Source organism: Triturus cristatus, chromosome 6 (genome assembly GCF_964204655.1).
Source record: "Triturus cristatus chromosome 6, aTriCri1.1, whole genome shotgun sequence".
NCBI classification, from domain to species: Eukaryota; Metazoa; Chordata; class Amphibia; order Caudata; family Salamandridae; genus Triturus; species Triturus cristatus.
In genome coordinates, this window is record NC_140589.1 from 297,371,147 (window position 1) to 297,398,888 (window position 27,742).

At 49.0% G+C, this 27,742-nt stretch overlaps 1 protein-coding gene across 1 annotated transcript in view; it reads right to left on the reverse strand.

Annotated features, from left to right (window-relative positions):
• Nucleotides 1-27,742, reverse strand: part of DDX1 (DEAD-box helicase 1) — a 287,219-nt gene that overhangs the window by 70,604 nt on the left and 188,873 nt on the right. Inside the window, exons 19-20 of the mRNA XM_085610667.1 lie at nt 6,369-6,515; nt 6,082-6,173 (exon numbers count right to left, since the gene is read on the reverse strand). Coding sequence (XP_085466793.1) covers nt 6,082-6,173; nt 6,369-6,515 — 239 coding nt within the window. The remainder of the gene's footprint in view (nt 1-6,081; nt 6,174-6,368; nt 6,516-27,742) is intronic.

A 27,742-nucleotide genomic window follows, 5' to 3' on the forward strand; every position in this document is an offset into this window, starting at 1 on the left:
AACCCTTGACGCAGATGAGAGCGGGAGTCAGACGGTGGCTACAGCGGCAGAAAAAGATGTGGCTCTCCCCCAGGCTTATCACAGTTTTGAGGATGTATTTGATGAGGTGAAGGCGGAAGTGCTACCACCGCATAGACAGTTTGACTGCCAGATCGACCTGGTGCCAGGGGCCAGCGTTCCCAGCGGCAGGCTGTATGCCCTGACGGAGCCTGAAAACGTGCATCTCCGGGGGTACCCGGATAAACTCCTCAAGCTAGGATTCATCCGCCCGTCCAAGTCTCCGGCCGCCTCGCCACTCTTCTTCATCCCGAAGGCTAATGGGGAGCTGAGAGCCTGTGTGGACTTTAGGGCATTGAATGCGATAACCGTAAAGAATCGGTACCCCTTGCCTCTCATCAGTGTACTCCTGGAACAGGTCAAGAAAGCTCGTATCTACACCAAGTTGGATTTGAGAGGGGCATACCATCTGGTGCGCATGAGGGACGGAGACGAGTGGAAGACCGCCTTTAAGACCAGGTTCGGCCTTTTTGAGTACCTCGTCATGCCGTTCGATCTGTGCAACGCCCCGGCAGCCTTTCAGTACTTTTTGAATGAGGTATTCAGAGAGGAGTTGGATATCTACGTGGTCGTATATATCGACGACATCCTCATCTATTCGTCCAGTGTGGAGGAGCACGTACACCACGTCAAAGCTGTGCTCCAAAAGCTGAGGGAAAACATGCTGTTTTGTAAACTCAGCAAGTGTGACTTCCACGTCACATCCGTGGAATTCCTCGGAGTGATGCTGAGTCCAGAGGGACAGGAGATGGCAGAACGAAAGATCAAGGCGGTGAAAGAATGGCCGGAGCCCCAAAGCGTGAAGGACGTCCAAAGTTTCATTGGCTTCGCCAACTTTTACAGGCGGTTTATAGATGGATTTTCAGGATTGGTGGCCCCAATCACACAGCTACTGAGGAAGTCCAAGGAGTTTGTCTGGTCCCCTGAAGCGAACAAAGCCTTTGAGGCCCTGAAAAGCGCCTTTGGTAAGGCACCGGTGTTGGCTCACCCCGATCCGGATCTCCCCTACGTGGTGGAAGCGGACGCATCGGATGTGGCGCTGGGGGCTATCTTGTCCCAACGCAACCACGACACAGGGGTGCTTCATCCCGTTGCGTACATGTCCCGCAAACTCAACGACGCCGAACGCAACTACCATATTGCGGAGAAGGAGCTTCTCGCAATCAAGGACGCCTTCACCGAATGGAGGCATTGGTTGATGGGGGCAAGACATGTGGTATCGGTGTACACGGACCATCGGAACCTACAGTTCATGACGGCCACAAGACACCTTTCTCCCAGACAGCTGCGGTGGATGATCTTCTTTGCGGGGTTCAACTTCCGCATCACATATCGGCCGGGGACGGAAAACCGGAAGGCGGACGCCCTGTCCCGTCAATCTGCAGTTAAGGAACCATTGCCTGCGACCGAGCATTCCATCATTTCCCCGAGGATGGTATTGGGGGTTATCCAACCGGGTACTTTCCTGAGGGGAATAAAGAGAGGGATCAGGTCATTCGCATGGCGGAGGTGGCTCCTCAGTCACAGAGAATGGCAGCTGAAGGACGGGATACCCCTGAAGGGCAGGTGCCTATTGATACCCACGCCTAGGCTAAGGAAACAAGCATTCATCTGGTGCCATGACTCTCCATGCGCAGGTCATTTGGGCTTTGAAAAAACGGTGGCTAGCATGGGACGGCATTTCTGGTGGCCAACCATGAGAGTGGATGTCAGGAGGTGGGGACAGGAGTGTCCTACGTGTGCTACCATGAAGGCCGACCATGGCCGAACCCAAGGGCTCTTACATCCACTTCCGACCCCGGATAGACCATGGGATAGCATATCACTGGACTTCGTGGTGGGCCTACCGGTAGACCAGGGGATGACGGCAATACTGGTGGTGGTGGATTACTTGACGAAAATGGGGCACTTCATCCCCTGCAAGAGAGTCCCTACGGCCGGGGAATTGGCGTCACTACTCCTAAAGAATGTGGTACGACTGCATGGATTACCTGGGGTGATCGTGTCGGACCGGGGGTCGCAGTTTACTGTGCAATTCTGGAAGACTTGGTGCACTGCGCTGCATGTTAAGACCGCCCTGTCCACCAGCTACCACCCTCAAACGGACGGCCAAACCGAGCGCCTGAACCAAACGCTCAAACAGTATCTGCGATGTTTTGTGGACCAGGGCAGGGAAGAATGGGTCGACTTGCTATGGGTTGCAGAGATCGCCTATAACAACGCCACTCACAGCTCCACACAGTCATCTCCGTTCTATAGCAACTATGGCCAACATCCCAGGTTCTTGCCATTTCTACATCCGTTCAGAGAGGACAGGATTCCCGCCACAGCGGACAGGGTGGCACACATAAAAGACACGTTGATGCGCTCAAGGGCTGTCCTAATAGAGGCCAAGAGAAGATACAAGGCTGCGGCAGACAGGAAGAGAAGGCCCGGGCCACTGTACCGCACTGGAGACTACGTCTGGATATCCACAAGAAACATGAGGTTTCGAAAGAACAGTGTGTTCCATCCCAAGTACATGGGCCCCTATCGAATTACCAAGTGTATGGGTCCCGTGAACGTGAAGGTGTGCTTGCCCCAGTCATTGCGGATACACCCTGTCTTTCATGTATCATTGCTCAAACCAGCACCCTCCAAGCCGTCTGGGACACCTAGGCCGGTATGCGTGGAGTCGGAGGTGGAGTATGAAGTGTTGGGCATACGGGCGTCCCAATGGCGCAGGGGGAAGCTGTGGTACCTGGTTGCGTGGAAAGGCTATGGCCCGGAGGAGCAGTCATGGGAACCGGCTGAAGGGGTTCATGCTCCACGCTTGGTCTCCTTGTTCCATCGGCGTTTTCCTGCCAGCGCTGGACCCGTGGGGAGCCGCTGAGAGGGAGGATGTACTGTCAAGAATTCCTGTCATGCGAGGGGAGGAAAACGGTAACCAGCGAAAACGGACTACATCTCCCAGGATGCTTAGCGGTTGAGAGGTTATGTAAACAGGAGAGCTGTTACATAACTCAAGGAAAACACGCCCTTATGTAAAACAGGAGAGCTGTTACATAACTCAAGGAAAACACGCCCTTATGTAAACAGGAGAGCTGTTACATAACTCAAGGAAAACACGCCCTTATGTAAACAGGAGAGCTGTTACATAACACAAGGAAAACACGCCCTTATGTAAACAGCAGAGCTGTTACATAACTCAAGGAAAACAACGCCCTATAAAGGGAGGAACCGGGAGGTACAACGCTGTCGGATATTGTGTTTACACCGACGTACCTGCTTAGTGAAGAGCAGTGTTCCGGAGTGGTGCTCCAGTAAGGCAAGAACGGAGGTAGGTCGAGTCGTTACTCCCTGGGCCGTGTCTTGCCCCATCGTCACCTGTGAAGGACCCGGAAGCTCTACCGGATAACCATTGAGCTTCGCTTTTTGACTCGGCTGAGTCAAAGCGCCGTGGCGCTTTTGCTGGTTGGAGTCGTAACTCCCAGCCCGACCAGAGATACAGGGACTGCCAGCTGTAACGCACACCAGGAGGTGTTTGCCGCGTTACAGACTCGGAAGTCCACAGGATCGATCGAGCGGCTGCTCTCGGTTCAGTCTTCTTTGCTTGTGATTGGGGTATCGGTGACGCATCACCAGGAGGTGACTCCGCGTCCCGGTGCAGTCTGAGGAAGAGGTTGAGCGGCTGCTCCCTTCAGGTAGAGACCCCGGCTGGGTGTTTCCCTGACTCCTCGATTCTCCCCAACACTCTTCGTGCCCCTCACAGCCTACCGATTGGCATTGTCGGCCATTTCATTTCTGCCCTCTGTTGGCATACGCCGGGATCGGCGTATATGCAGAGGACGGTTAGGACCATCCGTGCTGTGGGCTGGTAACGTACTTAGCCTGGAGGATTCCAGTGACTATAACCTTTGTTTATTCCTTGTATTATTTTTGCCTTCATTAAAATAACTAAACCTTCACAAGTGGTTGCGTTCTCATTATCGTGTCTGTTAAACGATCCTGAGACGTTCAGGGCGTTACATGATGCTGGGGTCATCGTTGCTGGAATATGTGACTGGTTCCTGGAAGTGACCGTTGTCAATGATGAGCCGTTAACGGAGGTAAGTGGCGTCAACAATGACAACGAGGCCTCCGCAGACCAAACAGGCATGGACGATACAATCAACGGCGACGATCCATCCATCGTCGACGAGGCAGTCGACCAAATGATGGGAGAGAGAATAGATGAGAGGGTCGTTGACGGTAGGCTCGTCGTCGATGCGGGAAACGCAGTAGATTAAAGACTCATCATCGTAAGCTTAATCGACGATGACTTTAGCCTTGGTGATCTTCACCGTCGACAAGGGGACCTGGCTTGTCAGCAAGAACGCTGCCAATGACACCGATAGTGGCTACGGTGGTCTTCAGCGACGTTACCACAAAAGCACCAGAGGAGAATGTCCTCGTTGTCAAAGCTGCCATGGACAAGCTGCCCATCGGCGGGGCTGAAGTACGCTTTTTGAAAGTATGTTTAACCTTCCCAGGTGGAATAGAAGGTTTTGAAACTGGTTTCTGAGAGGATTTTTTGACAGAAACAACTTTTATCCTGTTGTTGAGGGGGCAACTTGGAAGATGGGTCCTACTTTCTAGCACCTTCTGACTTTTTGTGCGTCTTCTTTGGAGGTTGTTGAGAGGAATGACCTGGAGAGTCATTCAGTGGTCCTTTTTGCAGCGTCAGAGAAAGATCTTGAGGAAACATCACTCTCATCAGAAACAGGATCATCTCTGTCGTTAAGCCTCTGCAGCCATAGTAAAAGCCTCCCCTCACGATCTTTCAAAGTCTTGCAACATACCCCAGAGTCCTTAGGTGTGTGGTCTGGGTATAGACAATAAAGGCAGTCCTTATGGGGATCATGGATGTGCAGTTTCTTCTTCCTGCAGGTGCCACAGGGCCTGAAGAGGCCTTATTTAGGTGGGTCCGACATGGAGGCGTCAGTTTATTACACCTAAAACCAGATACTGGTATCTGTAATATATATATATATATATATTCAAAAGAAGAAAAAACCCATTAGAAAAGGTAAATACTAAGAGTTGTGATACTCCCTAGCACGACGTGCGGTAGAAAATCTGAGGCACTAGAGCTTCTCTTAGGAAGATTCTACAGGGTGGTGGCATCTGATTGGTTGTTTTCTAAGTTTGGTCCTTTTTTAAATAAGGACTTGGATACGTTACTAAATAATGAGGCCTTAGGCCTTTAAGTCCCATGTCTATTGTGACATTACTTTTTAAATATTTCGGGGACTCCCATCTCAACGATGGGGAATGATTTAAGCATGTGACTATGAAAGTTCCAAAACTGGAGTAAGTTGAGAGGCCAGTGCTCGCAAAGGGGCACCCAGCTCCAAGATGGTTCCAGGCCTGGGGGCTTGCTGGAGACTTGCACAAACGTAGTGCTTAATCACTGCTAGCATTACCTCTTAAGGCGAAGCATAGACTGTGGTGCATGGGACACATCTGAGGGTCACCTTCATTAACGAATAGGGAATAACCATCGCCACTAGACCGGACAGAGGGACTCTGGGATTCCACCCCAGATGGCGTGACCTTAAGAGAACTGTGTGGATTATTTGGTGTGGACTGCATGCTTTGAGTGTTGATATTAAATACTCCTTTTTTGATAAAATTGATTCAATCATCTTATTGCCGTTATTGTTTGTACTTTGAGTCTAGAGTCTGTGTATGCCTTACATCTCCCTCCCTCAGAAGAGCCTTGGATTGCTCAACCGGGGATACAATGGACAGTCAAGTGTTGTAAGAGGAAGCACTTGACCTTGTTACTCAGAACCATAGTAGATTGGGCCCCGGGACATAAGAATAAAAATAAAAAAAATAAAAAGATCCTCAAACCCCACGGTTCTGCCTAGTAGCTCCTGCTTGCCACATGGCCCTCTTGACGGGGCATTTGACATCTAGGGAAGCCAGCAAATTATATAATATAGGCGTACAATGGAGAGAGGAAAAAAAAAAAAGCACAAAGCAGAGTTTCTTTCTTACCTTAAATCTTTCCAGGTTTTGTTTTCTTTCTTGAGGTTTTCTATCACCATGCAGGCACACACAGGAAAATTGGTGCCCTTTTTTATCTGGGCCTGAAAAGCAACAAAGAATGAGAATTGAACGCATTATTATAGTTAAATGTTCAATGGCAAAATTATTTGTTTTCATTGTAATGACACCTACTAAAACAATTTGGTTTTTGTAGAATACTTACAACGTAGAAAATGGCATGAAAAGTGAACTGACAACAATTTAAATAAAATATTTTCTTCTCATTTAAAAAATACCTCCTCCTTGTTGGATAAAGTATGCCTCCATGTTATCGCAGTCAATTTTAGTTCTGCAGAAAATAATTGCTTGATCCATTTTGTGTTCTTTGATTGCACGCACAGTGTATTCTCCCTTCAGGATTTTAATAGCTTCGGACCACATCTCTGAGAAAAGAAAAAAATCTGTACATTTTCAAACCTTCAAAACACATGTACAGTGAAAATTTACTTCTCTGAACATTACATTTGCGTTTGGAGGATGAGATGAAGCAGAATCTTCTCCCTGACGATGACTAAGAGGAAAACATAATTGCAATGCAAAAACAAGTTACCTAACTGTAACAATAGTTTCTGCTATAAATGCATATGGTTTGCATATTTCTGTCATCTAATGGTGGAAATATCTTCAACGGTTTAACAAAATGTGGTATCCGAAGATGGCATGTCTGCAATTAACCTTTTGGGACAATGACCAAAAGCACAGAATTCACTCTACTTCACTACACTTTTCAAGCAGTCTGGACTAATTGTGAAAGTGAGGACGCAGCACTCAGAAGCAAGTTTCTTCAAGGTTTCTTAATGAGTAATCTCAACACCCCAACAAGTTTAGCATATTATGCCTTCTCCAAAGCCAGCTCTCCAACTGCCACCAGTTCCAACACCTACATTCTCAGAACCCCACAAGCACCTAGAAAAATGCTAGGCACCCGCATGCACAGAGGCAAAGCTGAGGTTCCATTCAGTCATCCCTAGATAACACACTAAGCTTTCATAGGTTTGGTCTCAATTAGGGCTCTTTCGACATTTAGGTGGTTTGCATATGAACCTGGAACTAGCATCGAGCTCCTGAGCCAGCATGTTACAAGTTGTATGTGTGGTTAGCAAAACAGGTTTTAAATCTTGGCATAAAGTAGGAAATAGCTCAGCATATTGGACACAGTCCGAAAAAATGCTATTCAATTGAACAGACCAATTTATGACACGCTTGAGCTTCCAATGCTGTGAAGATTCTTGGAGCACCATCACATACTCAAAACCCAAAATACCTACTACTCCAAATGAGCGGTGTGTGGGGACTGCAACAGGTCAACCTGATAGGTGCAGACTATCATGTTGTACAGTTTATAGACTATAAACCCTAAAACTGAGCCAATAAACCTTTCGGGAATATCTTTACGTAAATACTATGTTTATAAACCGGGTCATAAAATTGAATTCCACAGATTAAGTTTGTTCTAACTTTAGGCATTATCACTCATATAAAAACACTGAAATGCTAAATAGCCTAGTTTCAACCTTAGCTATGATACCACTGAGAAGTGCCTTGGAGCCCACAAAACCAGGGTGTGTAACAGGTGAAAGTGGTGCATGCCAAATAAGACTGGCTTGAACTTGCACTGACAAGATTAAGCATGCTATTTCACTGCAGACGCTGTTCTCACTTTTAGCCACACTGAAAGCCTAGTTGTGAAAAACAGCATGCAGGAACAGTTGTTGCAGTTGTCCCACTTTTTGACCCCTTTTTATCTACTGGATTCTGCTTTTATACTCAGACAGTGCACTAAGGCTTGCTAACCAGACCTCAGTGCCAGCGCTTCTTCCTTACAACAAAGTGATGTCGGATTGTTTCACAATTGGCTAAGGACTTTAGCACCCCTATACGTCCCTATCAAAGTGTACCCCAGGTACCTAGAGTACTAAATAGGATCCCCCAAGGGCTGCAGAATATTTTATGCCAGCCTAAGAGACCCACACCCAAATTACACAAAGACTGCCATGCTAGCCTGCGTGACATGGTGCAAACCATGTTTGAAAACATGACATGGCAAGCTCCTGTGTGCCCTGCCAAAGACACAACATGGGCTTTATGCAAGTCACCCCTACAGTAGGCCTTGGAGCACTAAGGCTGGGGGCATTATAGCCCATGTGAGGACATATCTGCATGAGCAGATATGACCCTGTATTGTCTAGTTACATTGCTGGATATTTCAGGGAAGCCCTCTTAAGGGATGTACTGGGCACTGGTCAAAGTGAGTTTACCAGCTACATAATGGCTTCCCTGGAACATATGGTGTTTGGTATCAAAACACCTCGTATTAATAAACCCGCACTGATTCCAGTGATGGATTTATTAATACATTTATTAATACATGCACCAGGAGAGCATCTTAGAGGTACCCCGTGAACCCTACTAGTCCTCTAGTGTGCCGGCTGAGACTGGTCCTGTCTTAACCTGCTGCCACAGACTAGTTTCTGACCATCCAACCCCCTCCCCCCCCCCCCCCCCCCCCCCGGGGTTAGAGACCTGCTTTGAGGCCAGAAACAAAATGCCTGCTCTGGCAGGAGGTGTTTACACCTCCACCAGTAGGACAGCTAGTAAAGTAGCATGTCAAGGCAGGGAGCTTCAAAGACCCCACCGCCTTGCTTCCCCCAGACCTGGGAAATACCAGCCCCTGCCCTGAGGCCCATTTGGCACCATGACAGGTGGGAAATTAGCTGTGTCACACCCCTAAGTTGGGCAGCCTGAAGTGAACACAAAAGAGAGAATCCCACCATCTTGTGTGTGGTGAAATTCGGAAATCTGGGATCCGCACTTGTAGGAAGCTGGCTCTCTATTTAGTGTAATAAAGTGCAAGTTACTTACCTGCGGTAACGATGTATCTGGTAGAGACGATTCTAGCCGCAGACTCCTTAACGTAGAATTATTCCAAGGCGCGAGACTGGACCTGGAAAACTTTCTTGCCCAGCATCTCTGCGCGCCGGGGAGCTGTACCACTCGACTCCGCCCGACGTCCTCCACGTCAGCGAGGTCACATAAGCCCCACCCCGGCTCGCTGACGTCTGTTTGCTTCGGAGAACTTTTCCGCGCCACAAAGCAGAGCCCTCACAACAAAACTGAGGAGAGCATGGAAACAGTGTGCGACAAAAACAGAGAAACAAAATAGAGGAAAACAAAATAGAGGAAAACAAAAGGTGAGAAAACCTCACCAGGTGGCACCAAGGCACCAGAAGGCGACAACAGCAGGCCAGAGCAGGAAAAGAGCAGGGAACCACTCTGAGAAACAATTGCACAAGGCGAGAGCACCAGGTGGCAGTTAAGTACCAGAAGGTCAGAGCAGCAAAGCCAGAGCAAGAAAAGCGCACGCACTACTCAGTTGAACCACCTCGCAAGCCAAGGAGAGAGCCACCCTAGAGGCACAAGCATGTGAAAGCGTGACCGAAAGAGAGCGGGACTACAAACACCACCACAAGGGGCAGGGTCACAAGCCCGGAACAGGGGAGCAACAGCAATCCACCCCCAAACTACACTGCCAAGGAGGGCCATAACCCCTGAAAGGAGTACGTCAAAGGACAGGTAAAAGAACCCAGAACGAAGAAGATCAGCTGGGGATCAGAAACTCAAACAGCAGAGGGAAAGAGCGAAAGAAGGCTCACACGCCAGAGAAAAACCATCCGGAGGGATGACTGACTGAAAGAAAACAAAGAGGACACCCACAGAAGACAAGCCACCCAGAGGAAGGCGACTGCAGAAACCCAAGCAGAGGGTCCTCGCAGAACGGGGAGGAAGGTCGGGTCGGGAAGGAATCTGCGGCTAGAATCGTCCCTACCAGATACATTGTTACCAAAGGTAAGTAACTTGTACACCTGATAGACTACAAGCCGCAGATTCCTTAACGTAGAATAGATACCGTAGCCATACCCAGAAGGGAGAAGGGCCTGCGAGAGCCCCTCCCCACCCGGAGAGACACAGGGCCCCAGCAGGGGACAGGTCACAGGGACAAGAAGGGAAAGGCCAGGATATCCTAAGCCCAACCAAGGGAGACTGCCAAACACCCCGCAGAGGCAGACAGCGCCCGAAAAGCTTCAAGGAACACAAGGACCACCTCAGACCCCAGGGAGAAGAGGTAGAACCGGAGGCAGGGCCCACTGTAAGAACACACACACACACAGTGACAGAAAATAGCTGAACACACCTCACCTGCAAGCAGCGGACGAGGCAAGGACGTCTCCACCGCCGAAAGCGCAGACGGAAGAGAAAGGCACAAGGGAATACATCAAAGGCCACAATGGAGTATTAGAACAAACAGGCCTGCACCAGCATGCACAGCTAGTAGCAGACAACTAGTAGCAGACAACAATGCTGAACGGCGCACCCAGGACAAGCTAGATGCCAGCTGAAGGCAGGGGCCAGGAAGGCCCAGGACACCCCCAAGGGAGGGGCCGGCACACGCTGACCCACGAATGAAGTGGAACCAGGCAGAAAGAAAATGAGAGCGAGACGGAGGACGGGCCAAGCCGTCCACCAGAACATAAAAAACAGGGAAGCCAGTCCCCCCCCCCCGGAACACCAGACAGAGGACCAAGTCGGATAGAAGGGCAAAACCGCTACAACGCGATGCCGCAGACAGCAGGCCAGACTAGGCTAGCCACACAGCGACCCAGGAGAAGGACGGACCGGGGTGCAACGCAAGCCACTCCAAAACAATTAGCAAGAATTTTGCACATGCGATATACCGTGACGCCACGGAGAGCAGAAGTCCGAAGGGCGACCACACCTCCCCAGCACATGATAGAGCTATATAATAGCTACCAGTACCCCACATAGGGCATGTTACATCCCAAGAACATGGGAATCCTCTTAGGAAAAAGTTTTAGCAGCAGAGGACAAACAGAAAGACCTGCGGAGAAAACCGCAGACGGCTTGCCAAACAGCCAATAAAGAATACACAGAAGGCTTTATCTCAGGACCTACACAGCTTATAACAGCCAAACCACAAGTCAAAACAGGGCCGAACCAGCAGCCAACAGCACCAAAGTCCTAACAAAAGGACCCGAAGGCACATGAACCACACAGAACACACAACCGGGGCGACGCGCTACAAGGCCCCAGGAAAACAACGGAAGAACACCTCCCAAAACACAGACCGACTCACAGGTCACTGAGGAGGAGGAGGTGGAGGAGGAGGACGAAGCCCCGCAAGAAGCCTCTGAATGGCAGAGTCCACAGGGGTGTGGAACAAAAGAGTGCCATCAAAAAGAAGGTCCACCAACCGTTCCCTCGCGTTCTCCGGTAACACACTATCCCATAGCCAGGCACGTCAACGAAGGGCCACCGATGCACCAAGCACGTCTGAAACGTCCAGAGCTGAGCGAAGAATAAAGGCGGCCAGCTCCCGACCATCCAACACATGGTGCCAGAGATCAACACAGGCACCCTCCTGAGGAGCGGCAGACATAAGGGACTCCGCTGAGTCCCACAAGCAAGAAGTGGCCCTTGTCAAGACACAAAGAGTGTTAAGGGCCCGCAAAACCGCGCTGGTGGAGGCGAAGATATTGCGCCCCCAGGAATCTAACCAGCGTGCCTCCCGTGACAGGGGAGACAACACCGATGGTAGAGCGGGAAAGGCAGTCTGTAAAAGAGGACCCCTGGTAGAGGGGTGAAGGGAAAGACAGACCAGGTCATGTGGCGCAGGACGGTGGCGGTGCAGAAGTGGTGGCGGGCCGCCCTCAAGCCCCCAAAAGACGTGTAGAGCGAAGCCTCAAAGGGAAGAGGAAGCTCCCGACCCCCATAACCCTGATGGAGGACCTCCAAAAGATGATCAGTGGAGAAATGGGCAGCTGGATTGCCCATGCGCAAGATCCCCGCCGCCGTGGAAACAGCCCAAGCGAAGGCAGCACCGGCCTCCGTAGGGCCCTGTGGTAGGGAAAGCAGTTCCTCGGTGGGCGACGGCTGCAAGCTAAGGTGGCCGTCCCCCAGGCCAACCGGAGGAAGGAAAGGCCAAGACCGGAAAGGAGGAAGGGGGACCGAGGAATGGGGAACTGGAGGCCCTACCAGCGAAGACTGCGGGCGCCGCGGCGGCAATGAGGCCGTCCTTGGAAGACGCCAGGGAAAACTCCACGACACGGCGGCCCGTCTCCGGAGAAGATGAAACCAACAACTGCCGAACCTCTGGAGAAGAGGGGGCGTCCGAATATGACTCAACAACCCGGCGCCGTAGAGTCTGCAACCGGCGTCAGGTCAACGTCGACCGGCGTCGAAGGGGACGCCGGAACGACCTCCGCCACAATGCGCGGTGCAGGAGACCGGAGCTGGGCCGGGGCGGCTAAGGAATGGTGCGGAAAAGGCGTCGACTACCTCAGACAAGGCAGCCGCCTGCGTGGAGGGATGAGGGGGACTCGGGGACACGCCTGACCCCTAGCCGGTCCCTGCGGCGCCACCAGGGCCAGCAGCCACCGGCACCTGAGCGGCGTGGTATCGGACAAGGCTGCCGCCTGCCCTGAGGACCGAGGGGGACTCGAGGACACACCCAGAGTCCTGGCAACCTCCCGCGACACCAGAGGGACCCCCGCGGGGGTTTGCGGCGAGGCAGTGGCGCCCGGGTCCGAAGGAGGGAACCTCTAAGGGCTGCACCCAGACAGCCCCACATCCTCCGAACCTGGATCCGAACCGGTCGGTGCCAGGGCCAGAGCCGCCGGCGACACCGCAGAAGTTCCTGCACGCTGCAAGGGATCCGCAGATGTCCCAGGAAGAGAAGGAGGAGAAGGAAGAGCCAAAGAGGCCTGCAAGGCCGCCACATAGTCCTCCATCTGAGCGCAGGGGAACGGTGGATAGGATGGTGACGCGCTGGGCCGCACCTCCCGCGGAGAACCCATGCCCCCAACAGGCCGGGGACCGGGCCTTGGGGACAAACTGCCACACTTACCAACAGGTGAGCGACGCCCTTGCAGCCTGGGGGAAGGACGATCTCGGAGACTGAAGCGGCGGTTCTTGAATTCCGTCCGCAGGGGACTGACGCGGCGACTACGCCGACCTGGACACGCATCCCGAAAGGAGCTTCATCCGGCGCTCTCGCCGGGACTTCGGCTTCATTTGCTGACACGCCTCACAATCCGTGGAGTCGTGGTGCTCCCCCAAACACCACATGCAGATGGGGTGAGGATCCGTCGCAGACATCTGGCGCGCGCAAGACTAGCACGTCTTGAAGCCCGAAGGCATTCGCACACTGTTACCAAGAAAAATGCTGAAAAGCGGGAAAAAAAAGGCCCGAACACGATCCGGGTTCGCGTTGCACGCAGAAAAGAAGAAAACTGACGTCAGCGCCCCGGGGTGGGGCTTATGTGACCTCGCTGACGTCACGCCCACGAAGGACGTCGGGCGGAGTCGCGTGGTACAGCCCCCTGGCGCGCACAGATGCTGGGCAAGAAAGTTTTCCGGGGCCAGTCTCAAGCCTGGGGATAATTCTACGTTAAGGAATCTGCGGCTAGTAGTCTCTATCAGATATGAAGTACGCTGTGGGTCCTCAATTGGTTAACAGAGGCTAAAGTAGATCATTCTAGCGCTCTCTTTTTGGGCAATGTGGGCGGGCAGTTAGGCTTAACAGAAGATAGTGCTAAGCATTTGTTGTACTTCGTGTGAGAAAGTGCCTCTTTTGACATGGTTAGCACCAAACTTTTTGCCTGGAAAATGATGTGGTTCCGATTGGAAGAGCACAGGGTCCCCTGTACCAGAGATCCTTCCCTAAACCTGTTCCCATTATTGGTACAACTTAAGACAGTAAGTCCCTAGTAAAAGGTACTCCTGATACCTAGAGCGTTGGGACTGAAGAGAGTCTCCTTAGGGACCCCACACAAAGGCCATTCAAACTGCCACTGTAGCCTGCGTGCCTTGGTGCAAATAAAAATGACAAAGTAAACAGAGCACCCTGACTGTGTGCCATGTTAAAGCTTTAAAGTCACCCCTCTTGCAAGCCTTACAAACCCTAAGCCAGGGTACACTATATCTCTTATATGTGGATATATCTGCATGAGTAGCTCTGCCCCTACAACATTTAAGTTTATTTTTAATATTGTAAGTGCCAGGAAAGCCATGGAGAGTGTATGGGCTGGAACCTAAACACCTCTAATTCCCCTACACCATGACGGCTTTACTGAACTCAGGAGTGCTTGGCACCCAACTCGTCCTCTTAATGAACCCACACTGATGCCAGTGTTGGATTTAATAACACATGTACAAAGAGGGTGCCCCCTGAAAACGTACCAATCCTGGTGTGGTCTCAGACTTGCTTTAGGCAGCCTGTCACCACCAGACAGGTTTCTGGACCCCTGGGACGATAGCCATTCCTGTCAGAGGCCTGAAACAAAGCCTATCCTGGGTAGTGGTGTCACACCTCCTCTTCCAGGCAGGCACAGTGCTCTAGAGGGAACCTTCAAAAGCCTTGCCGCCTTTGTAATGCGACCCCAACCTCTGCCGCTAGCAGCAGATGGCAGCCCCTGGTTCAAACCCCCACTTTTGGCAGGAGTACCAAAACTAAGTGAGAATAGGAGGTGTGCCCCCCACCCCCACCAACTCCATTCCTGCTGGAGGCAAAGTGAAGCACATTTCTCAGTGCCCACCATCTTGAAGATGGTGGGATTTATCCAATCAGGAGGGTGGCATAATAGCAGATGTAGACACCCTAGGTAAGAGACCCATTGGTCTCTGCCGGTCACTCCTCTGTAACGCCCCTAAATCTAGTATTTAGGTAGCACCCCCAGACCCTGAAGGCGCATGCCGGATGACCCACAAAGACCGGACAACGAAGGGTCGCAACAGGAAGAAAGAAGGACCATTGACTGACTCGGTTCCAACCCTGCCAGCCTGTCTGCTGCCTTTTGCTCCTGCTACAAAAGTAGACTCGTCCAGCAGGCCCCGCAACGTCCAAAACCCAGAGAGGGCAGTATGCCTTCAATAAAGATCACAATGGCCCGTGGACAGCAGACCTGTCTAGAAGAAACTAACTTTAAAGAACAAGAACTCTGCCCTGAGGAATCCCAAAACCGCCTACCGGGCCCACATCTGCACCTGACGCCCACAGCCTGAGTCCAAGTGGCCCACCGGTCCAGCAAAGGGTCCCCAGCGATGCTGAGCAAGAGTCCATAATTGGACCCCTGCTGGACTCCACATAGACTCCCTACGATGACCACCACCGCCCACACAAACGCGACCTGCCCAGTAAGCTGTTCCCGAATCAAAAGACAAGCACCTGAAGACCCTAGGGAGCTCGACCAATGGTGTTCCTATGTCCCCTAGCATCAGAACTTACCTGGGCATATGTGGGTTTTCTCGTCCCACTTGCTGGCCAGCACCTGCAACCTTTCTCCAAAACTGATCTCCCCCATTGATTTGCATAGGGCACCTGACACTGTGGTGGCAGTCTGCAGCCGGCCGCCCCTGTGCCACGGAGGGTGTAAGTTTGGTGCTGCCTTCAGGTAAACATCCCTTATAACGAATCCGTCACCCGGCATGCAATTACGACTGCGTTGTAACAACGCATACCATTACCCCGCAAGTCGTAACAAAGACTTGGAGGGGGTGAAGGAGTTAGATTTGAAATCCAACACCTTCCCTACTGTCCGCACAGACTGGTGTTGGTATAGTAAATTATACTATTCCAACATCCAGCGCCCCCCCCTGCAAGTCGTCATTACGACTTGCGGGGTAATGGTATGAGTTGATACAACGCGGTCGTTGTAACGATCGCGTTGTAATTGCATGCGGAGTAAAGGCATGCGGAATAAGAAGGCATATTTCTGCCTTGACCCTCCACCGACCCACCCCGGAGATAATTTTAATACTTGGAGATTGACCCCTGACACCACTTTACTTAACCAATGGAGTCTGGGGCTGATCAAAGATGTGCTGTTTATGGGTAACATTGGGAGCCCGACTCTGAATTTGACCTCTGCACCCGGCCGTGCCTGTGCCGTTGGAGATGCAATCTTAGTACTAACTTGAAGCTTGCCTGGTGTGGACCTGAAACCTTAAAGACTGGATTTGTAAGTCGTATACTTACATGCAAAACTGCATTCTTGTTTTCCTCCCATAGGTTAACATTACTGAGCTGAAAAATTGCAGTGTCAACTTTTTAAAGTGAAAAGTGTTTTTACTGAAAAACGTACTCACCTTTTAACAAATTTTGGTCTTAAAATAAATCTAGAAAGAAGCTTATTTTTCTAAAATTGGTGTGGATCTCTTTTTTTGAGTTGCGTGGCATTGATTAGTTACTGTGTGTTTAACAAATGTCTCACAAACAGAGCGCTTTGTGTTTACACTAAGCCTTGTACACTTCTGGGGCAATCCCTGGACTCTTTATACTATATAACCAATTATTGGTATATCACAGAGCCAGTTACACAGACACAAATGAGACACTCAAAAGAATAAATCTGAGACCAATTTATAATAATACATATACATACATATACATACACATACATATATATATATATATATATAGTATTGTAATTGCATTTATATAGCGCTTACTACCCCTGACGAGGCGTCGAAGCGCTTTTTCGGCGAGTAACACGCTACTGCGGGACCCATAGAGGATTAGTGTTGAATTAGTATAGTGAAACATGCAAATAAATTTTAAGTGGTGGATAGGTTAGTCAGTTATTTGGATTCGGAAGGATAGCAGAAGGATAGAAGAGGGAAAAAAAAAGGTTTGTATTCATATAGCGCTTGTTACCCCTGATTGGGTGTTGAAGCACGCTACTCCGGAAACCCATAAAGGATTAGTGCTGAATTAGTATGGTGAAATATGTGAGTAATTTGAGTGGTGGATATTAGTTATTTGGAGTGAGAAGGGTAGCGGAGGGATAAAAGGGAAGAAGGGTTTGCATTCATGTAGCACCTGTTACCCCTGATGTGTGTTGAAGCGCTTTTCTGGTGAGTAGGACGCTACTCCGGTACCCATAAAGGATTAGTGTTGAAAATTAGTATAGTGAAGTATTAAGTAATTTGAGTGGTGGATAGGTTATTCAGTTATTTGGATAGAGAAGGGTAGGTTGCAGGATAGAGGAGGGAAAGAGGTTTGTATTTATATAGCGCTTGCTACCCCTTGATGGGGTTTTGAAGCGCTTTATTGGCGAGTAGCACGCTACTCTGAAACCCGTAAGGATTACTGTTGAATTAGTATGGCGAATGCAGGAGAGTAGGGTCTGCTATCCTATGGTCACCCCAAATTTTTGCTTTTTGCTTCACTGGTTTTTGACATACTGAGGCTGTGGGCCTGCTAATCAGACCCCCAGCCTGCTGTTCTCTCTACTAAATTGACACTATGCACTTTAGGTGCATAACCAATTGGAACTAGGTCACCCTGTGAGCCCCTGTACCAGTGTACACTAGGTACCCAGGGCATTGGTGTATCTAAGGACTACCAGGGGCTGAAGCATGTATTGTGCCACCCCTGGCCTGGCCTAACAATTTGACACAACTGGCTGATCACTCAGCTGGGGTAAGCTGGTGTATCCACCTCTTACTTAGGTGTAGTATACCTATACCTAACCTTAAATGGGACACATGTTAACCTATAAGTCACTCCTATGGCAGGCCTTAACAATCCTGAAGGCAGAGTGCTTGGTTCCATGTGAGATGGTGCTCTGGCATGAGCTGAGCCTGTCTGCAGTGGTCGGAACAACTTCCTTCTACCGTTTCCAGATATCTCCATACCATATACTCTTAAGTGCATTATGAACCTCGCAGTTAAATGCTATCTTTGGTTTGGCTTTATCAAAACATGTCGAGTAAGGTGTCATACGAATTGGAATACTAACCCCTCGCCAATTCTGGCGACGGGGTTAGCATTCCACCCTTCTAGAGAGACACGACATGTACAGATCCTGAAACCCGGGTAAAATCAGACATAGCCTCAGCTCCACAAAAAGGCCGCTGCCACCACAGACACAAGTCTGCCCTCCTGCTGCTGGGAGTCCTTCCAGCTTGGGAGACGTGGACAAAGGGTTTCCTGCCAGGGGAGGTGCGAGCACCACCCCAGACAGGATTTTGTGTATTGGTCAGGTAGGGCTTGAATAGAATCAGACATGCCTGAGGCTCACAAGGAGCCTCGGTGCATATGCCAGTTCAAACCGGTCCTGGGGCACACCAGCCCCAGACCTGGGGCGAGCTGGACAAAGGATTGGGGGTGTAACCACCCCCCTTCCTGGTCCCACCCTTAGGGAGGGACCTAGCAGGTAGTCCGGCCCCTAGAATCCGCTTAAAGGTAGGAGCTGTGTCCTAAGACTTCAGACATCCTGGAATCAACTTGAAACTAAGAAGAAGACGGGAACTTCGACGTTCTGCTGCACAGAAGACTGAAGGAAATCTCCCCTATGGTCAGGGAGTGACCATCTTGCTAACGCAAGCACCATCCAGCAAATCGACGTCTGCTTTGCCACCGCCTCCCGCCGGAGCCCGAGCCCAGAGACCGACAAGAACTGGACCTCCAGACCTCTCACAGCCCGATCCACAGTCCCTGCAAAGAAGGAACCCGTGGAGGCACCGAGACACGTAGAGCCAGCCATCTTGGAAGACACTCGACAAGCTGCAAGCGCGACAACAGAGGCTCCCTCCGAGTTGTGCTTTGGGTCCTGAGAAGCCCAACATCCGAGCAGCATCTGCACCAAAGGTGAGCTCTCCAGCATCTCCACGATCTGCGTGGGGCCCCTCTGCACTTTGCGACTCGACGCGCCTACCCGGTCCCTGGCCCGTTGGCTAGTGGCCATCTTGGCGAACCTTTCTGAAAACTACGACGCTGGTCTGGTTGCTCCAGACTGGCCCCTGCTTCCCTCCAAAGGAGCACCCCCTCTGACCTTGCTGGTCAGAGTTACAAGCTTTCTTCAATTCCTGCGACTCCTGCTTTTGCCAAGGCTTGTTTGCTTCTTTTGAGTCGCCGACACCGCGAGCCTGCGTGGGACAGCTCGTGAACCGACTCCTGGACGTCGTCGACCTTCAGGGACCACGTGGCTGCAGAGACAAGCTACACCTCTTCACCTGTTTGCACCTGACATCGCCTGGTACCTACCTGGTGCCACGCTGGTCACTGGCTAGTGACTGAACACTGTCCCCTCTGCTTACAGGTCTTCTACACTTCCGATCCACCCTTGGATCCACCGCATCTCTTCTGGACCGACCGCCTGCAGCATCTTTGTCGTCAGGCTCCATTGAACAGATAGACGAAACCCGACGCACTTCGAGACCTATGCACCCGCTTCCTGTGGGTGAGGTAAAGCTGGCACTCCGGTGCACAAGTGTGGATTACCATTTCTAATGTCTAGGTTTGAAGTCTTGATTTCGTAGTCCAACCAGAAGACCCTTCTAGCAGTAACTTTTGAACTTTTACGCACCCATTGAAAACCTATGGGAGCCCGCGTGTAACTTTCCTCACTGCACACGCGACCCGTGGACCTCCTGGTCACTAACTAAAGTTAGCTCCTTGTAGGCCCAGCGATTCTAGAGGCCCTAGGCCTTTTCCCTTTCCTATTCGTGGTACTTATACCACTATTTTAGTATATGGTTTGAGCGGCCACCAGGGCCTATCCATATAAAGTGCAACTTCTGTATATTGTGATACTTTCTTGTTTAACGATTTGTGCTCCTGTGCTCATATAGAGTCTAGGGGATACTTTGAGTAATAAATACATATATATTTTGAATATATATCTGTGTGGTGTCCTTTCATTGGTATAAAGGGGGGTTACATATGGTAAAACAGCTTGCTTTACATGCCTAAACGAGTTTAGCCTGAAAGACTGCTTAGCCTACGCTACCACTAGGGCAGCTGGTCCGAAAAGGTTGACTTACAACCACACCATAAGGGTTGCTTGGCATGGTACAAGGTGGTCACTTTTATTAGTGAACATCATATACCAGGCCAACTTCTCACAGCGAAACATGAAAGTAATTTGAATAGTGGATATTTTAGTTAGTTATTTGAATTGAGAAGAGTTGGGGATTGGTAGAAAGGGAAAAATGTTTGCATTTATATAGTGCTTGTAACCCTGATGGGGTGTTGAAACGCTTCATTGGCGAGTAGCACGCTACTCTAGATCCCATAAAGGATTAGTGGTGAATTAGTATAGTGGAATATGGAAATTGAGAAGTGAACATGTAAGTCTTATTTTGATTGAAAAGGATAGTGGAGGGACAGAAGAGAGATTTAATTTCTTTTTTTTTTTGAGGTCATAGCAGTAGGAGGATGCTTTTGGATGAGTAAAAAGGGGTTTTTGAGGGGAAGAGTCAGATGGGAGAGTTTATAAAGGTTTGTTTTGGGGGATCGGTATAATAAAAAAGAGGTGTCAGATGATGCAAGGAGAGGTAGAGTAGGAGAGAGTCTAGAAAGGGTTATTTTGGGAATCATTGTAGTGGTATGGGGTTTGGGATAAATGAGAGAGTGGATATAGAGGATATATTGTAGATGTATAGGGTGAGAGATAGGGTAGTGCATTGGAAAGAGTAGTAAAAAGAAGTTTGAGATTAGTCAGAAGGTTGGGCCAGAGGATATATTGAGAGAAGTATAGGCTGAGAAATAGGATAGTGCATTTGAAATGCTAAATTAGAAGAAATTGATAAATATATAGATCCATAAGTACACTGAAAGTATATAGATGCATAAAGGAGGTAAGTATATATAGATTAAAGATATTGATAGAGGTACAGGCTGAAAAATAGGGTAGTGAATTAGATATGCTTTTCAGGAGAAAAGTAACAGACCGATCCAAATACATGCAGGTACATAGATGCACAATGGAAGTACATATAGACCAAAGAATGCACAATGGAAGTACATATAGATCAAAGATGATTTTTATGTATTTACAACATAATTATTCTACATGTTTATACAAAGCAATACACAAAGATAGGTGCATACCTGTAGTGAAAATAAATGCTTATATACAGAGGAATATGCTGTAAATTTCTGTTTGCGTATGGTACTTATGTGGGGAAGAGCCAATTCTTGAGTAGTTTTCTGAAGATAAGGTGGTTGTCGGTGGATCTTATGTTGGGGGGTGTTAGACCTGTCAGCTCTTTGGGTGGTCCCTCCTCATCATTATTTATTTTGTCCCACTTTTGCCTCAAACCCTGTTGGTATTTTTCCTTTTTGGGAACCACCAGATTTTTTTAGTGTTGCTGCAGATTCAGGGAGCCATTTTATCTACCCCTGGAACTTCTGTCTGAGGGCCTGGAGCACAAAATGGTGGCCACCTGTGACATCACCAGCCCCCACTGGAACCTACTAGAACCTTCTGCAACATTCTGGAGCCCTGTGACAGTTGGAGGCGGTTTAGAATGTTGGGAAGCTAAGACAGAGAGTTGGCAGTTGGAGCTGGCAGTTGGCACCTGACTGGTGAAGAGTGAGCAGCAGAAACCTGAAGGAGGAAGGAGTGAGGCAGCAGGGGTGGAAACTTGTGCCTGGAGTGGGGTCCATAAACCCACCCTTGATACTAGTCCCTACTGACTGAGCCCAGCCTGGAGCCCTGTGTGGGAAGAAGCAAGAAAAACCATCTTAAGGACCTGGACAGCAGGAACAGGCCTTAGAATCCAAGAACAGCAAGATCCTGACCTGGATACTGGTTTCCCTGGAGTCCGACGTCGAGTAGCCTGGAGACCTGGAGCCCGAGGTGGAGAAGCGGCGCTGACTGGAAAAGCAGACGTCGTACCCGGAGCCGCCAGAGGTCGAGAGAGGGCGCCGACGGAGGTCGTAGAAGTACCAGAGGTCGAGGAGGAAGTCACCCGAGGTCGAGTGAGCGGCGTCGACGAGGGAGTGAAGTCCGCCCTCCGGAGTCGCCGGAGACCGAGGTGAAGCGTGCCGGAGGTCGGGAGTGGAGATCGCACTCCGGAGTCGCCGGAACCTGAGGAGAGGAGCACCGGAGGTCGGGAGTGGAGGTCGCACTCCGGAGTCGCCGGAAACCTGAGGAGAGGAGCACCGGATGTCGGGAGTGGAGATCGCACTCCGGAGCCGCCGGAAGTCGACATCGAGCCTAGACTGCCCGACGTCATCGAATTGGAGGTCGAGATCGAGCCGAGGCCGCCGACATCGAACCGGAACCGCCTACCGGCGTCGTCAAGAACTGACATTGTGCCGAGGCCGCCGTCATCGAACCGGAACCGCCTCACGGCGTCGACACGACTCCAGCGGCGTCGGAGCTTCAGAAAAAGGGCAGTAAGTGGAATAGAGGGCGCCTAAGGCCCTGTGGAATCCTAAGAGACTACTCTAGGGGTTAGAGAGGTGCTGGAACCAGCTTGATTGTGCCAGGGGTGAGCTGAGACTAATTCAGAGGGGTTGTGTAGAGTGAGAGAGCCAGGTCTCTAGTATTCCCCCCTTGATCTACCTCAGTTTAGGCCTCAGCCTTGTCCAAGCCAGGGAGTAGACACCCTTAAGCCATCCACCTAACCACAAGCTGTGCCTGGGCCAAATCAGCCCATAGTAATCTCAAATGTGATCTGATTCTATAAGTGTCACTGTCAGCTTTTAATTATTTATTGAGAGCACTGTATTTATTGTATTTAACTTATTTATTGCTTCACTGTATTTATTGTTCCACAGTATTTATTGTCGCACAATATTTATTGGTTTGCAGTATTTATTGCCTCAGAATATTTAATTGCCTGTATGTATTGCACTTATATTTATGCCTTAATTATTTATGATCACCCCTATTTATTGAATCATTAAGACAGTATTTATTTGACCTGCACTATTTAAAAAGCCTTGTATATTGTGATTGTGTTATTATTTATTTAATCAGCAACTAAGAGAAAAAGAAGATAAACAGAGATATTTTCATACTTTTTACGGTGTAGAGTCGTTTTTGGAACGGATGCACGCATGGTTATTGTATGGGTATGACGTATGCTTAGCACGGTGCCTGATTCCTGACCACTCGAGCCAAGCTACCACTGTGTATGTCTGGAGAGACCCCGTTACCACCATCCTTTCCGGTGTGGGAGTGGAGTATTTCCAACAGGGGGGTAAAGAGTTCCATAGTTTGGCTGCTTGAACAGAGAAGGATGTGCCACCCATGGTTTTTGTCTTGTATCTTGGGATTTTGAGGCGAGATGCCCCTTTAGAGTGTAGGTTCCTTTGTTGAATGTGTTTAGTGATTTTATTCCCGATGAAGAGCGATCCCATTCCATGTATTGCTTTGTGGGTGATACAAAGTAGCTTGAACGTGGATCTTCTGGCAACCAATGCAGGGCTTTCAAGGCAGATGAGATGTGGTCTCGTGGTTTGATATGCAAGAGTAGTCTGGCAGCCGAGTTCTGAATCCGTTGTAGGATTCATGGTCGTTAAAAGTGATCCGTGGTAGAGGCTATTGGTATAATTGAGTTTGGACAGAACGAGGAAGATGGTAGCGTGGACCTTGTGTGGAAATCCCAAATGAGGGAAAATTTGTTGCAGCGTTTTATAGTGACAAGAACTTGATCTTGCTAGTTAGTCCACTTGGGCATTCATCGACAGCTTGGAGCACATGGTCATTCCAAGGTTTCTTACTTCCTTCGATAATTTAGGGGGTGATCCCAGTTCATCAGGCCAGGCGGCAAGTGGGTCGTAATGTTTCCAATCGCCACACATGAGTAGTTCCGTTTTTGAAGCAAAAAATTTGATATGAGATATATATATATATATATATATATATATATATTCACTGAAAAAACCATAGGTTTCACACATGTTATAGTTAGCTGGACATTTTACTGATAAAAAACCAATGAAATTCCCCCGTTATAGTTACTGTAGGCAACTATAACTCACGCGACCGTAATCCTCTGCTGATGCTAATACTGTATTTAGACACTTATTTGCCCATGTCTTCTTCCATTAAATTTTAGCTATACATATATTACAAATATTTTTTTTTCATAAAGACACATATGTCATCAGCAGAGGATTACGGTCGCGTGAGTTATAGTTGCCTACAGTAACTATAACGGGGGAATTTCATTGGTTTTTTATCAGTAAAATGTCCAGCTAACTATAACGTGTGAAACCTATGGTTTTTTCAGTGAATTTGCAAGGTTTTTTAAATGCTAATTCCTAACTATAACGTGTGTGAAACCTATGGTTTTTTCAGTGAATTTGTACGGTTTTTTAAATGCTAAGTTACTTTACGCCATTTGTGGCGTGCACGCCCACTTAATGCAGTTCGTTCCGTGCGCGCACGGTGCGCTTCGCGCACCGTGCACGCACAGTGAGCACGCGGTGCGCTTCGCGCACCGCGTGCCCAAGTTACGCTAGATGGGCCATGAACGCACGATGCGCTTCGCGCACCGTGCGCACATGGAGGACATATGATGAGCATCGTTGTGACAGGTAAAATATATGTTTTGTTCATACGTAATAAGCCATGCACAAATGGTGCCCTTCGGGCCCAATTTGCACACGGGGTGGGGAGAATGTGGATTTTTTTATTTTTTTTATTATTATTTATTACCGTACGCGTACGGTAAGCGTAATCGGCGAAATTTTCGAAAAAATTAAAATTCCCTTTTTTCACTTGGGGGATCGTTGGGGACTCCCTCGACATGGCTAGGTGCTTGGGAGCTGTCTAAACAGCCCCTTTACATGGTTTTGCACTTTGTTTTTCAACCACCTGTCAGAGTGCGAGAGAGAAAATGGCGGCCGCCGCTTCCTGGTTTCGACCGATTCGAATGTTTACTAAGATCTAACGGCCAATCAGAATCGCGCACGTCACCGTACGCGTACGGTAAGCGCACCGTAAGCTGGCTCAGATATATATATTGATTTAAAGGCTATTTTCTCAGAATCTACTGAACAGATTTACACCAAACCTACAAAAGGCACTTCCTTGACCTGAGGACTACCTCTCTGCCAAATTTCATTAAATTCTGTTCAGCCGTTCGGGCTGTAGCTCTGTCTAAAGGTCCTATGGAAAAATGCATGGGAAAAACGCGTTTTGGGATCCCCCTTTTATCTCAGCCCCCGCTTGACGAATCCCCCCCGAGACTTTCAGGGTAGGAGCGGAGCGTAGCGCCCCACCTATTTTGAAAAATTCGCGAGGATTCGTCGACCGGCGCCAAAGTTATTCAAAATAGAATGTTGCGGATTTCCTATGGAAACAGGGTCCTAACTATAACTATCTACTGGCGACCGCCAGTAGATTATATATATATATATATATATATATTCACTTAAAAAACCATAGGTTTCACACATGTTATAGTTAGCTGGACATTTCACTCGTAAAAAACCAATGAAATTCCCCCGTTATAGTTACTGCAGGCAACTATAACTCACGCGACCGCAATCCTCTGCTGATGACGTCAGATATTACATCACTGTATTTAGACACTTATTTACCCATGTCTTCTTCCATTAATCTTTAGCTATAAATATATTACAAATATTTATTTTTCATAAAGACAGATATGTCATCAGTGATGTAATATCTGACGTCATCAACAGAGGATTGCGGTCGCGTGAGTTATAGTTGCCTGCAGTAACTATAACGGGGGAATTTCATTGTTTTTTTATGAGTGAAATGTCCAGCTAACTATAACATGTGTGAAACCTATGGTTTTTTAAGTGAATTTGCAAGGTTTTTTAAATGCTAATTCGTAACTATAACGTGTGTGAAACCTATGGTTTTTTCAGTGAATTTGTACGGTTTTTTAAATGCTAAGTTATGTATTTATTAATTATTTTTTTTTTCAGGTTTCACCGTGCGCGCACCGTGAATTGTTTTATTTTTTTTAAATCGCAAGGTGGGCGCACCCTGCGCGCACCGTGCGCGCGCAGTGGGCGCTCGGTGCACTTCGCGCACCGAGCACCCACGGTTCGCAGTTTGTGCCGTGCGCGCAGGGTGCGCGCACCTCGCGATCTAAAAAAAAAAAAAAAAAAAATGTTTTTTCCTCCCTTGGGGGTCCTTCTGTGACCCCCTGACCAAGGATAGGGGGTCAGGAACTATCCACTCTGCCCCCTTTTCACGTTCTCCACCTTTTTTTTCCACCCCCTCAGACTGCGAGAGACAAAATGGCGGCCGACACTTCCTGGTTTCGACCGATTCGAATGTTTACCGACATCTAACAACCAATCAGAATAGCGCTCGCGCACGGCAGGGTGCACGCACAGTGCGCGCACAGTGCGCGCGTATAGATATTGATATGCTTTTAAACGCTATTTTCTCAGGAAATACTGAACAGATTTACACCAGACCTGCAAAAGGCACTTCCTTGACCTTATGGCTACCTCTCTGCCAAATTTCACGTAATTCTGTTCAGCCGTTCGGGCTGTAGCTGTGTCTAAAGGTCCTATGGAAAATAACATGGGGAAAACGCGTTTTGGTACCCCCCTTTTTTCCTCGGCCCCCGCTTGACGAATCACCCCGAGACTTTCAGGGTAGGAGCTGAGCGGAGCGCCCCATTAGTTTTGAAAATTTCGCGAGGATTCGTCAACCGGCGCCAAAGTTATTCAAAATAGAATTTTGAGATTTCCTATGGAAACTAGGTTGTAACTATAACTATCTATCTTATATATAACTATCTATATCTATATATCTATATATCTATATATCTATATATCTATATATCTATATATATATATATATATATATTACATATATAAATAAACAAACAAAAACAAATAAACTTGGGATCTTAGTTTCTAGGGAAGTACAAATCCAGGTAAATGAACGTTTCAAACCTGTGCGCTTTTACGCACAATGCAATCCTATGAGAGGAAAAGTCAAAGATGCATACAAGGTAGGTACAGTCTGTTTCAGGGGTTCACCTTCTGGAATCAGAATAGTAGTGGGATAAGGTTTAAAAGTACTACCAGCGGTTCCTTGGGAACCGCCAAGGTTCTACCAGGGGCAGGGTGCTGGTGAGGCTGCTTGTTGGCGTGCTACGGTGAAGGGAGGGCCCACCTGAAAAGAGGCTGCACAGGGGGAGTTGTGGGTTAAGTTCAAGGTCCCCCAACGGGGGCTCAGGTTGCAAGGGGTCTTGGAGCACGGAGACACAGCCAGTTTGTCTGGACCCAGGCCAGAGGGCTCGGGAACAGGGTGGTTGGTCCGCTGGGACGGTGTGTAAAGATGCACCTCGCTGTCAGGGACAAACAGCTGGAAGAGGAGGAATCAAGGTAGCTGGGCCACTCTCAAAGTGAGCCACAGTGATGCGGATGTCCTTCAATGGCTGCTTGGTCCTGGTGCAGTGAGTCGGGACTGGTCACAGAACACAGTTGGAGAGCCTCTTAAGTACTTGGGCTGAATAGGATTTTACCAACCAATTTTTAAAATAAACAAGCATTGGCATAGCCAATAGGTCTCGCCTTTGGGACCTTATAAGTGTTTAGCCATGCAACAGTTGATGTTGTTGCACCATGGATATTGTGCTGCATAACTAAATACTTATAAGGTCCCAAAAGCGAGACCTATTGGCTATGCCAATGCTTGTAACATTGAATGAATGCATTTGACTATGAAAGCCTGTGCTTCTGCTGTCGAGAATCACCTTGGAGCAAGCAATGCAAATGCAGAGTTCTTATATTGCATGGGCGCTAGGTGGCGCCGGACCAAGATGGCCGCACTTACGTGAGGCTCTGGCCGCCCGA